Genomic DNA, 13,667 nt, shown 5'->3' with positions numbered 1-13,667 from the left:
ATCAAAAGGGTAGATAGACTTATGTATCGTAGTGTATATAGTGTATTCTACTTGTGTGCCAAATTATATTGAAATCAGACCAAAACTGTAGGAGGAGTAGCATTTTGAACCAGAAGTCTCTGATGAGACTGTAGCTCTTATGATCTGTACGTGTAACAAAGGAAAAGTAACACTTGGATTTGAAACTTTGCAACAGGCAGCAATAAACAGAATTATGTATCTTAGTGTAGTCTACTAGAGTGCCATATTGAAATCAGACCAGAATTTTAGGAGGGGTTGCGTTTTAAAGGAATTTCACCGAAATTAAAGGAATTTCACCGAAATTTCTATTTTTAGTAACCATGTCAACGCCTTTCTTCGAAATCAAAAACCGATTTATTAAATTATGCATCTTAGTGTAGTCTACTAGTGTGCCAATTTATATTGAAATCGGACTAGAATTGTAGGAGGGGTAGCGTTTCAAAGGAATTTCACCGAAATTTCTATTTATAGTATCCATGACAAAACTTCATCGAAATCAAAGACTGATGCAGTTATTAATGTATCTTAGTGTAGTCTACTTGTGTGCCAAGTTGTATTGAAAGCAGACCAAAAGTTTACGAGGGGTAGCGTTGTAAGGAATTTCTTGAAATCAAACCAAAACTGTAGGAAGATTAGCATTTTAAAAGTATTTCACGAAAATTTTTTAGTAACCATGTCAACACCTTTGAAACCAAACACCGATTAACTAACTTATGCATGTAGTAGTTACCCCATATCATACTGTTGGTTATGTGCAGATACCCGATGGGCGTGGTCATAATGACACGAGGAAGCGTAGCTCCCGAGTTGTCATTATGACCACGCCCATCGGGTATCTGCACAAATTCAACAGTATGATATGGGGTAAATGACTTGTACCATAGTTTTCAAAAATCACTCATACATAAGTCAGCTTAGGAACAGGTCGGACTGGTTCGTGTGATTGAAGCATTAAGGTGTTTGGTTTCAATGATACATGTAGATTTTACTCCTTCGTGTCCTTGTGACCACCTCCATAGAGTATATATAGGGTAAGCGATTTGTATACAATACTTTTCAAAAATTGATTGTATGTTGTTTAACGTTGTCCTCGAGAATTTTTCACTCAAGTGGAAACACCACGTTATGCCGGTGGAGAGCAGCAAATTTTGTCCTTTAATCCGCATTCAGGGTCATTGAGCAGTGAGGGATCTTCTTCGTGCCAACACCTGCTGCGGCACGGGACCTCTGTTTATTTGGTCTCAACATCCCACAGTGGGATTCGACTCCTTATTCGTGACTCTAGGGCAGGCGCTCTAACCACTGCACCACACGAGCGATATAAAAATTATACATATCTAAGTCCGTTTAAAAAGTTTGTCTGATTTACGTAGTTGAAAAATTAAAGAGTTTGGTTTAAATGAGGTATGTAGATTTGATATGATTTTTTTCTCGTAAATGCAATAGTAACAAGAGGCCCACGGGCCTTATAGGTCACCTGAGTATCATGTAAGAACTTTCAAGCGATTGTATTTGGTTCGTGTTTTAATCCAAAAACCCATCTTCGCTAGCCAAGGGTTTCTGATACGCTCCTCTCCTCATAAACCCTTGGCATACGGTGAAGTCAAAAGACGGGATTGTTTTCCGTCACGTGATCTCGAGTCTATCAGGTACGCACTGATTGCGTCATCGCCAGAAATAAAGACACGTGTTAAAAAAAATTAAATCAAAGTTTTTTTCAAGAATAATTAAGAAGCAATAATTGAGTTATGTTTACTCATTATTTATAGAACAAATCTGAAGCTTCAATATAGATTCTTAATCACATATTTAGAAGATATTGGATGACACCATGGCTATTCATAGAATTGAATGTTATCTTACGGATCGTTGTTTACTTGCGTTTTTCATTTCCGAGATTAAAGAGTGAAGATGTATCCCGAACGCAAATATCGTCATTTACAAAAAACAATTGCTGATTGGTCGACCTGGGTATACTGAAATCCAATCAGAACTCTGGAAAAAAATCCCGATTTCTATGAACACCGTATGCCAAGGGTTTATGAGGAGAGGAGCGTATCAGAAACCCTTGGCTAGCGAAGATGCCAAAAACCATGAAATTCACAAATTTTGAAAGAGGCACCATTGCTTATCAAAGGGCAGATTTCAAAGCATTAATTCATTTTTAGTCAAAGTACCCCCCTGGTACCCCTGACCCAGCAGCCCTGAAATTATCTATTTTGAAAGAGGCCCCTTTCTTCATTATAAGGCCAGCATTTTTTTATGTTTAGGTTTAGTTATGAACATGAGAATAAAAAAGTCCCGAAGGAGAAGGAAATAAAAAAAAAATTTTGATAAATCAATTATTAACATTTGTACATTCTTTTTTTATGCTATCCTAATAGGCTCCTTACCACTGGACACATAATGCTTTCAAATAGGAAAGTAGAACATTTAATTGCTTATTTCATCATCTGCCATTTTGGGCCAGTTATATAAATTTTGTGATGTTGATCAAAATATATTTTAAACCAGAAGTCTCTGTCGAGACTGTAGCTCTACTGGTTTGTACTTATAACAAAGGATTAGAAAAGAAGCCATTGCCATCAGACCAAATCTGTAGGAAGAGTAGCTTTTTAAAGGAATTTCACAGAAATTTCTACTTTTAGTAACCATGGCAACACCGTTCATTGAAATCAAAAACCGATGCACTATTTTATGTATCTTAGTGTAGTTTACTTGTGTGCCAAGTTATATTGAAATCAGACCAAAATTGTAGAAGGAGTAGCGTTTTAAAGGAATTTCACAGAAATTTCTATTTTTAGTAACCATGGTAACATCGTTCATCGAAATCAAAAACCGATGCACTATTTTATGTATCGTAGTGTAGTATACTTGTGTGCCAAGTTATATTGAAATCAGACCAAAACTGTAGGAGGAGTAGTGTTTTAAAGGAATTTCACAGAAATTTCTATTTTTAGTAACCATGGCAACACTGTTTATCGAAATCAAAAATCGATGCACTATTTTATGTATCTTAGTGTAGTATCTTTGTGTGCCAAGTTATATTGAAATCAGACCAAAACTGTAGGAGGAGTAGCATTTTAAAGGAATTTTACAGAAATTTCTATTTTTAGTAACCATGGCAACAGCGCTCTTCGAAATCAAAAACCGATGCACTATTTTATGTATCTTAGTGTAGTATACTTGTGTGCCAAGTTATATTGAAATCAGACCAAAACTGTAGGAGGAGTATCATTTTAAAAATAGTTTACAGACAGACAGACGGACGACGGACACCTTATTATCGCATAAGCTCTTCTGGTCTCTGACCAGTAGAGCTAAAAATCAATTCTTTAAAAGCCTTTCAATATATCATCATTTTTTTAATATGTGTTAGGTGAATGTGTAGACATTGTTCTAAAATTTACTTGATGCCTAAAATTATAATTCCTATCATAAAACAGACAGGGAGTATTAGGGAGTAGGGTGAATATTCTTTCAATTAAGTGTGAAATAATTTTTTCTGGCTGATACAAATGATACTAAATGCCTGTATATATTTGTATATTCTTGCCTTTTAATTGTTAATTTTTTTTATTTCTTCAGGTTATTGTTTATTTCTTCCTCAAATGGACTTAACTTCTCCCATAGTTTTATTCATTACATCTGATGCATAAGCAACCCTTTTCTGAAGAATGATACTGTAAGCTACAACAAAGACCTAAACACTGTAGCTGGCAATATGTAATAGCTACTACGGGCAGTTTAACAGGTCCAGCACAATGTCTTGATTAAGCTATATGGCTTTATAAAGCTATATATCTTAATAAAGCTATTAAAAATAGCTTTATTAAGCTATTTGGAATGTGAAATATTGAAAAAAAATTCTTAAAAATAAAAACGAGAGAGTCGCATTATGAGTACTTGTCAACAAGTTCACCCGTGCATAAAAAATACTCACTCACTCAAATCAAAGTATAAAAGCGATGCGTGTGGGGCGCTGACCTTAATAAAAAGTTTGTTGTTGACACTGAAATAGTCCAGATTATGGGATTGAAGTGTTTCTGTGATAAAAATGATGAAAACTAACCCTCTGGAACATCAGTAGTTCAATTCCATCCTGGGCGCTCTACACCGGATATGCTGTCTACAACGTAGTTGCAGAAGAAACACGAATAACGGTAATTTATCCGTCATCTTCGTATAAAGTATGGAACCTCATTATCAATATAAATACGTCAAATGAATCGTTTGTATGAAAGTTAAACTAGTAATCAATAAGGGATAATTTTCATTTTAGAAGCGGAATAAAACATTTGTATACTAGAAATATATTATGTTAGTGCATAAATGACAGAAAATGCATAATTTATATAACATATTATTTTATCTCAAGGGAAGGGGGGGTGAGGGTTGGAGGTGTGTTACAACGCGAAATGTAACTAGTGCTAATTGTAACGGGGACCGTTACAGATGTTCCCCAAACGCTCCCCAACTCCATTTTGGTGCCATATTCCCTGTAAGCTTCATTAAATAAGACAAACGCTATGCATTTGAGAATTGAACAACGTTTACCCAGAAGTATACCAAGTTCATTCAAATTTTAGCGTTGCATATATGAGTGCATGTACGTAATGACCATATCATCTTGTATACACAATCTATATAATTTAATATACCAAATATTAAAGTATTTAATCCAAAAGTATTTAAAAAAATACGCTCATCCAAGAGTTTTTTTTATTTTACTCATTTCACGTGCACGCACGTGCATACATGAACATGGTGACCATACCTTCTTGTAGAAGTTTATTACATCTATCTATGTTCTAAATCCCACCCTGTTTGGTTGAAAACCAAGGGAGTTATAGCTGTTTAAAGTTTCAGCCAATCAGATTGAAGCACACGTACACACACGTGTATGCATGTGCATAGTGACCATACCTTCTTGTAGAAGTCCATTATCTCTATCTATGATCCAAATCCCATCCCGTTTGGTTGATAACCAAGGGAGTTATAGCTATTTAAAGTTTGAGCCAATCAGATTGCAGCGCACGTGCATGCACGTGTTTTTATGAAAATTGCTATACATCATATTGTAGAATATCCTAATGCATGGCAAAGTTCAAAATTTCAAAGCATTTTGTCAAAAAACAAGAAATATATTGAGACTTTAGTTTCAACCAATCAGAGCGAAGCGCACGTGCATGCGCGTGAGATCTTGCTATTTTGACCATGTCAAATTGTATATGTTACTAATATATCCTAATACTATGAGTGTCAAAGCATTTCATCAAAAAATGTAAAAAGTTACGCTTATATCCATTATATTGATCATTTCTCGTGTTGCACGTGTGCGCTCTTGCAAGCACGTGCGCGCAAAATGACCTTCGTTCCGCAAATCTACATAACATGTCTACTGACCCTAAAAACATTTCACCTTATTCGGATGTGTAGTTTACGAGATCATTCGCGGACAAAAAAGTGCCCAGGAAGAAGAAAAATAATAATAAGAAACAGAGTAAAAACAATATGTTCCCAAACTTCGTTTGGGGAACATAATAACAATGCGGAATGTAATAAACCTTAATTATTAAATTTTGCGTTCTTACATTTTCCGTCGATATCAACGCAAAATGTAATAACAAAACATTTAATAACACAATTTTTGGATTATTTCATATTGCGTTGTTATATTTTGCGTCGAGATTGAGCAAAAGGCAAAAATGCAAAATGTAATAACACTTTTTTTTTCGTCAGCCAGCAGATTTAGTACAATTTTCAATAGTGTAGTGACCGATGAAAATAAAATAAAACAAAATAAAGATATATGCAATTTCTTTCAATTATTAAATTTTATAATATATTGATTTAATTAGCTACATGTATTTAAAATTAGTTTAATAAATGTTTTAAAATCATAGGTATTGCAAATTAGAAACGTACATCTGTGGGCAGGGTAGTTTGGGGTATTAACCAGTGTGCTTTTGTTTTTTATAGACAAATGCAATGAATTTTTTTTAAAAGGCTATTTATTTGTATTGGCAGGAGTAAATTATGCACTAGGGAAGGAATTTATTGAAAATGATATCATACTGTTCAATGCAAATCAACAGCATTGCAAACAAGCAAAAACAAAATTCTCTCTTTTTTTCCATCCAATAATAAAATGGATTGTTTCTGCGTGTCCACAGAAATACAGTAATGAATATACAAAGTAAAAACAACATCCTATCCCTGACCGGTTCATTTTTCGTATTCCCACTTTTTGAAAATCAGGTACGAAAAGTTAAGATTTCAAATGGGAATAGGTTTAATTTTTGTGTTAAAAAAATATTTGTTACTTTCTCAAATCCATATTTTTGAAGGAAATAAATAATATTTCTCACAAATTTCTGTCTTAAAATGTAAAAAAAAAATGTAAATTAAAAAATACAGGTGAATCTAAGAAGGGATGTAATTAGTATAATTATATCAATAAAACGAATTAACTATCTAAACGTCTATTGTTATTTGCAAGGCTTTTGCAAGTGGGAATAAGTGGAATTGAGATTTTTAGAAAATTGGGAATTGAATAAAATATGTATTATTGGTTAGAAATTTAATAACACTATCAAAAATATGCCAATCAAAGTTAAATTAATTCTGTATAATTAAGTACATTGTATTCAATATAAATAAAATAAGAGTCATTAAAAGGATACATTTTGCATTGATCTAGACGCAAAATGTAATAACTCAAAATGTTACAATCCAGATTTATTACATTTTGCGCTGTAACAGAGGTGTTTGCAACTGGTATTGGTACAAAATATTTAATTATTTTTTTTAGATAACAATGCCAGTTTGTAGCTGTAAAGAACATTCCAACTTTGCAAAAGATGTACCTAATAAAATATACAGACTCTCCAGCAAAAAATTCAAAACATCAGTTGTTGAAGGTCTTGTTAAAAATGGTCATCTGTGCAAAAGGGCAGTATATTTATGCACAGCATGTGCTGCTTACAGCGAGAAATGTTTAATTTCCAACGAAAAAGACGTAGAAAACAAACTGGTTGATCAAGTTATTGATTTAATTAAAAGCAGCAACATCTCTGATGAGAATGTGATTAAAATTACAGAAGCTATTGGCAGTAGGGAAAGCAGAAAGATGAAAGACGATTTTAATGAAAACATTTTTACCCAATACAAAAATGTAGATTTTTTAACATCTGCCACTATTGATACGTGGATATGTGAAAGAAACAATGTCATCTCGTCTTTGTTATTGTCACTTTGTGGGAAAAAAATGTGTGACTTATCATCCACAGAAAAAACAAAACTTATATTTGCTATCGAACATTTGTACTCTCTCATATCTGCCAACATAATCATGCCATTTTCTTTTAGTTTGAATCTGTTAACATATTACATGTCAAACAGCAAAACAGTTTGCAACATGTATTTTTCTGCTCATCCCGCTGGGAGTTACTCTTCTGTTTTGAAATGGATAGAAGACCATGCAACAACTCCTATAAGCGTTCCATTTCAGCATGACTTGATAACTTATTTTGATAACAATCAGGTTTTGGCAAGGAATTGGAGAGTGCGTTATGACGCCAAAGCTATTTTGAGCTATGTAACCACTGTTGTTCACTTTTTTCCCAATCCGACTACAGAGTTACAACTTGTGAACAATTTATCTCCCAGACATTGGTTTTATAACGTTATCATTTCTGACAAGTACAATGCTATTGTCGAATTCATCCATTCCTATGAAAATTTATTCAGATCACTACGTGAAAGTTTCATAGAAAGTAGGATAAGTTGTTTGTTACAACAACAACATCCAGGGCTGAATTGTACAGAGGACATCGTTTGTGACCTTTTGAAAAACAGGAACATGAAATTTTCAGATCACTCTAGAACACAGGTTGATGTATATTCGTTTTTACCACATTCACATACCAGTCCCCCAACTATTCAAATGGGAAATCCAATATCAGTCAACCCTTGTTCCTTTCAATCTGTTCAAGTTGTGTTAGAAAATTTAAAGTGCACTACTGGAATACCCGACCATAGACAGTGGAGTATAGTGGGATGTGATGGGCTCCCCTTCCTCCTGTCTCATAGAATTATTAAAGATAATCCACATCTTCAAGATTTACTCCTTCAGCCTGGACTGGGACATGTTGAAATAAATATGTCCAAAGGTACTATAGCTATAGCTGTCTTCTTATTATCATAAAATTGTTTACAAATTCAAGGAGCCTAAAAAATAAATCAAAGTATCTGTCTCTCTTTTCTTCAAATCCTTTGATTGCTCCCACTTTAATGCATGTTGAAATCAATATGTCCAAAGGCACTATCTATATCCATATATAATTCTATATATATGAAAATTATTTTAAAATAATAAAAACACAATTACAATTACAGCTGTCATAAAACTGTTATGGCAAGTGATAGGGTTAGATTTGGCTAAACTACTAGGCTACAGTTCACCAAAAGCACTGCAGTCCTGCTTAGATGCTAATGATCATCACAAGGCCATGCAGTTTATTGAAATTCTTCTTTTCGGAACAGGTCTGTAAAAAAATGACAACCATTTTAATAAATAGAAATGAAATCAATATATACATCTTATTTCTGTTTCAAACATAGCTTTAAATATAAGCATATCCTATTCCTAGGAGATGAATTATTGTTCCCCTACGTTTTTCATTGTTCGGAGAGGGAAATGGTACCCTCTGGAAAAGGGTTTTCGACTGGTGTAAGGAAGTAAAGGATCCGAATTACATGTAAATAACTGAATATTATGAATTAATATGTCTATATAATAAAAGATTTTGTATTAATACACAGTTTACGTACATGTAATGCAGGTTCTTGCTGGAGTCTATATTTACCTATGCACTAGCAGTGTACATGTTTAGAGCCGGCATAAGGCGTAATAACAGTGACGTCATTATGGCCTCCAGACTGAAGTTTTTCCCTCTTTACTTTGGTGTGTCTAAAACAAACTACCAGCAAATCGAGCTATTAGACATCATCATGAGAGTATGTGCACCAACTGAAGTCCTCCAATTCATCCAGGAGCACGAGTCTTTCTCTCGTAAGACAGCATGCCCTAACCCCCAACTGCACAATAATGCCAAATGACGCACTTAAATACTAACTTTATTTCATGTCGATGTTGTAAGGCGATATTTGATTGGTAAATTTTCGTACACTTGATTTGATTGGGTAAAGAACTTTGCGTTTCGTTTTTTCCTCATATGCATATGACATATCATCAAGATGCATAAAATTATGGAGAAACTATGGACATTTTTAAATACAGTATCAATTATGAAGTTTTACCCAAAAATATTTGGTTACATGATATATAAATGAGAAATCCAGATTTAATCAAGGTTGTACGGGGATTTGTTCCAGTATTTATTCCATCCACCCTCAATATTTAAGGGCTAAAGGATGCATGCAATAAGACCCCTTTCAATTTTTTTTATATTGAATCTTTTTTCATTCCTATCAATGAATGTAGGAAAATGATTAAAAATTTTCAATAAAATGAATATTTAGAATCTGGGAATGCGAGCAAAGGTGAGGGATGCGATCAATTTTATATTGGAGGCGAAAAACAGACAGGCAAAAAGCTGGCTTCCCAGTGGCGCACCAAAGGAGAAGCATTGGATGCAATGTTGCAGAAATCTAGATAATCTCGAAGATGCAAGTATTTTGCAGACATTTTAATAAAATAAACATTAATAAAAGAAAGAAAACAATATAAAACAAAGTAGGAAGATAATTTTATTACAGAATTTTCTATCTATGGATAGGACATTTAAAGTTTGTTTTCTTTAAAATGGCATTTGAAGAGAAATAAAACCCCATACACTGATCATGTACCCAATACCCACATCGGGCACGGTCACACCCAACCCAATGTCCACGTGTCTGTGTTGTCAAACATACATTACAAGTATCGGGCACTTTAGAAGTGATGCTTTCAGTTTGAGTGCATTTGCTTTTGTACACGGCTTTGTCGACCCTTCTCTTCTTGGCAGTCTGATTTGCAGATGATCTCTTTTCTCTTGATTCAGAGTTAGTACATGTATTAGGTGGGAGAAAGGTGGGTTGAGGAGATGGAAACGAAGGAGAGGGAGAGGAAAGAGAAAGTTGTGGGGAGGGTGTTTGTTCTCTGTTAGGAATTTCATGTACCTCCGCTCGTACTACAATGTTAGTTCTGATAGGTTGGGGTGATGGAAAAGAGGAGGTAAGGGGGGAAGTGGAGGAAGAGGAAGTGGGTAAATGAAAGGATGGATGTGAAAGAGGTTGTACTGATACAGAGAGAGGGGATGCTGTAGAGGTAGTGGTTGTTGAAGAGGGAGGGAGTGCTGTAGAAGAAGGGGTTGCTGTAGAAGAAGGGGGTGCTGTAGAAGAAGGGGTTGCTGTAGAAGAAAGGGGTGCTGTAGAGGGAGAGGTTGCAGTAGCGGAAATAGATGCATTATTTTTGTTAAAGGAAGACATCAAGTGTCGCAAGTCCTGGAAAACAAATCATATATACGAGTACATGTACATCTATATATCATCTTATCAATAAAGCATACACATAAAAAGGTCCTTATTTAAAAGTGTTTATATATATATATATATAAATATATATATATATATTTTTTTACAAATTTCCATGATTATTTATACCTTTTCATAATAGGCGGAGGCATATACCGATCTTTTTCCGGATGAAGTTTTAATAATGAGAAGAATTTCACTCTTAGTCGTTTCGTGAAAGTTTTTTGCCTGCAATGGAAATTAAAAAAAAAACACCTTATTTTCTTGCTTGTAAAGGAATTATTGGAAGTTGAAATGCATAGCTACAACCCTTCCTCTAAACGAAAATGGTTTCCTATTTAAAGTCCTAATTAGGTACATTTATACTTTGAAATAAGGATTTTAGATTGTCGTAATATTTAAACTACTCTTAAACATTAATCTGTTTTTACAGATTAAAAAGAACATCAAATCACAATTAAACATCAGAGATGGTGCTGATGATACCATATACCACACCGATCTACAAAACGAAGTATTGCAGTGGAGAGCTCAGATACGAGAAGCAGATTACTTCATTTCTCCTCATTCACCAAAAGATCATACTTCTCTTTCCAACAAATCTTTAGATCCAGACCTAGTAAATTTTTCCCAGAAGTGTAAAAACCATCGATTGCGTTACATCCAGGAAGCATCCAAAATTAATTCAGTTAAAGTCTCTCTCTCTCTAGAACCAATTTTTTTCACGTCTTTTGATAAAACCCACTATCATGCAATAGAGAATAAAACAAAAGCAGAAATTGCCTCCATAATTAATGAAAACATCCAGAAACTCCTAGATTTGGACTATGAGGCTGGTACGTCCAATATATATTTATGCTTCTAAATTCTAATATTCACTTCGTACCCGACCATAAATAAATCTCCTACTTATACATGTATTGTTTTTATTATATCAAAATAAAGGAGAAGACATGAGATTGAAATGGTTGAAGGAGTTCAAAAACGGTTCCAAGAACTTATACATCAAATTCTATAAGGATTTGACGGAGCTGTTAGAAAATGCATTCGGATGTGATTGATGATAAAGGTACAAATATTACTTTTTACCTTTTTTAGCAGTGTGGTTTTCTTTTTATAAGTTGAATTATGTCTCATAGAGGCATCTTCAATAAAACTTTCACTTGCGGGTCCGCTTCTTTTTTTGCCCCTCTTCTTCTGGCCTTTTTGGTTTTTACCGGGGTTTATTTTATTTTCCTATACAAATATAAATTAAAGAAATAATAATGACATTAAAAAGGAATAATTAACCTTATATTTCATCCATATTTTAAAAAAAAACATATTTCTTCATGTTATTAAATGTACTGGAATATTGTACAATTTTAACGCTATTGTGCCTCCGTAGATTGTGACCTGCAAGATGATGTGCCAGCTGATTCCGCATCTAATGTTTAGTTTGCAGAAATCAGTTCCGGTGTAGTGGCATTTAGAAGCGGGAAGCCATCATACACACCACAAAGTAAGTGTTGTCTATGCATTTTTATCTAGTTTTGCCATTTTTTGACCCCGTTTCTCTACATGTAAACAGGACATGCAAAAATATAATAAGTTCGTTTTAAATTAACGCTTCCGTCAACAGCAAATTATCTTTGAACGTTAATTTGACATGTATAAATCTTCGATAAAATGCACTTACCATCATGCGTTTTCTTTTCTTTCGGGTAAACTGGAATTATTTTGGGCAATTCTTCCACTCTTTCAATATTCGAAGGGCCCAGCGCTTCGGACGCAGCGCTTTTATAATGTAATTTTTGTTTGTGAGTATTTATAATGCACGGTTGAACTTGTTGACAAGTGCTCATAATGCGACTCTCTCGTTTTTATTTTTAAGAATTTTTTTTCAATATTTCACATTCCAAATAGCTTAATAAAGCTATTTTTTATAGCTTTATTAAGATATATAGCTTTATAAAGCCATATAGCTTAATCAAGACATTGTGCTGGACCTGTTTAAAACCCGGGGGAGGAAAATAATTTACAGACAGATACTTTTGAAACGAATACATAATTATCTCACCAGCATGTCATTGTGCAACAAAGTCGTCAGCATTTTATTTGTCCTTTGAACGGGTGAAACGTTTTGAATGGCACTCTTATCGATGAATTTTACACTAAACCAAGCTATCTTCTCAGACCTGTCACCTAGCTTTATTTACCCACAGTTTCATCGTAAAAGCGGAAGTGTGAGTTCGTAAATTTGAAATCTCGATCCCGACTCAAATTTGACATCAGAACGAAAAAAATTGTTGTATTTTTTTCTGAAAATTCAAAACCTTGAGCGGAGGGTTTATAAAACTGAAAATAAAATAAATCCTGGCCTTAAATATGTAATTAGATCATTAGCAAATTAACCAGGAGCAAAGGATAAGATGTTCAAAGAATTCATGCATTTCACTATATAATCATTAGAGCCCCACCCTGAAACAAGAACCCCTGACCCTGGGGCCATAAAATTCAAAATTTTGGTAGAGGCACTCTTGCTCATCATAACTATGTACTTAGTTAGTGTATTTAATACCCAGGAGCAGAGAAGAAGATTTTCAAAGAATTCATGTATTTTCACTATATAATCAATAGAGCCCCGCCCTAACACCAGAACCCCTGACCCTGGGGCCATAAAATTCACAATTTTGGTAGAGGCACTCTTGCTCATCATAACTATGTACTTAGTTGGTTTATTTAATACCCAGGAGCAGAGAAGAAGATTTTCAAAGAAATAATGCATTTTCACTACCTACTTATTTAGCCCCGCCCTAGCACTAGAACCCCTGACCCTGGGGCCATGAATTTCACAATTTTGGTAGAGGACTCATTGCTGATTACAATCATGCAAACAGTTTGACTGCTTGACGTCCAGGAGTAAAGAAGAAGATTTTTAAAGATTGCATTAATTTTAGTGGTTTTGGCCCCACCCCTCAGGCCCCAGGGGGGCAGGGACCATGAAATTCATAATTTTTGTTCCCCTTCACCCACAGATGCTGTATACAAAATTTGGTTGAATTTGGTTTATCGGTTTCAGAGAAGAAGCTGAAAATGTTCAAATGTTAACACACGACGGACGACGA

The 13,667-nt window shown here is 34.4% G+C and overlaps 1 protein-coding gene and 1 pseudogene across 1 annotated transcript; both read left to right on the top strand.

Annotated features, from left to right (window-relative positions):
* Nucleotides 1-6,841: 6,841 nt before the first annotated feature.
* LOC134270494 (uncharacterized) lies at nucleotides 6,842-9,452 on the top strand (annotated as a pseudogene).
* Nucleotides 9,453-10,222: 770 nt separating this feature from the next.
* LOC134270512 (uncharacterized) lies at nucleotides 10,223-12,380 on the top strand. Its single transcript, XM_062752737.1, has 5 exons — nucleotides 10,223-10,292; nucleotides 10,335-10,474; nucleotides 10,994-11,396; nucleotides 11,506-11,629; nucleotides 11,948-12,380. Exons 1-4 carry the CDS (start codon nucleotides 10,223-10,225, stop codon nucleotides 11,619-11,621), a joined length of 729 nt encoding a protein of 242 aa, XP_062608721.1. The 3' UTR covers nucleotides 11,622-11,629; nucleotides 11,948-12,380.
* The last annotated feature ends 1,287 nt before the right edge of the window (nucleotides 12,381-13,667 follow it).

The sequence above is a fragment of the Saccostrea cucullata genome, unplaced genomic scaffold (assembly GCF_032062105.1).
Source record: "Saccostrea cucullata isolate Sc308-1 unplaced genomic scaffold, CSIRO_AGI_Scuc_v1 ctg281, whole genome shotgun sequence".
Classification (NCBI taxonomy): Eukaryota; Metazoa; Mollusca; class Bivalvia; order Ostreida; family Ostreidae; genus Saccostrea; species Saccostrea cuccullata.
This window is presented reverse-complemented; position numbering and strand designations above follow the sequence as displayed.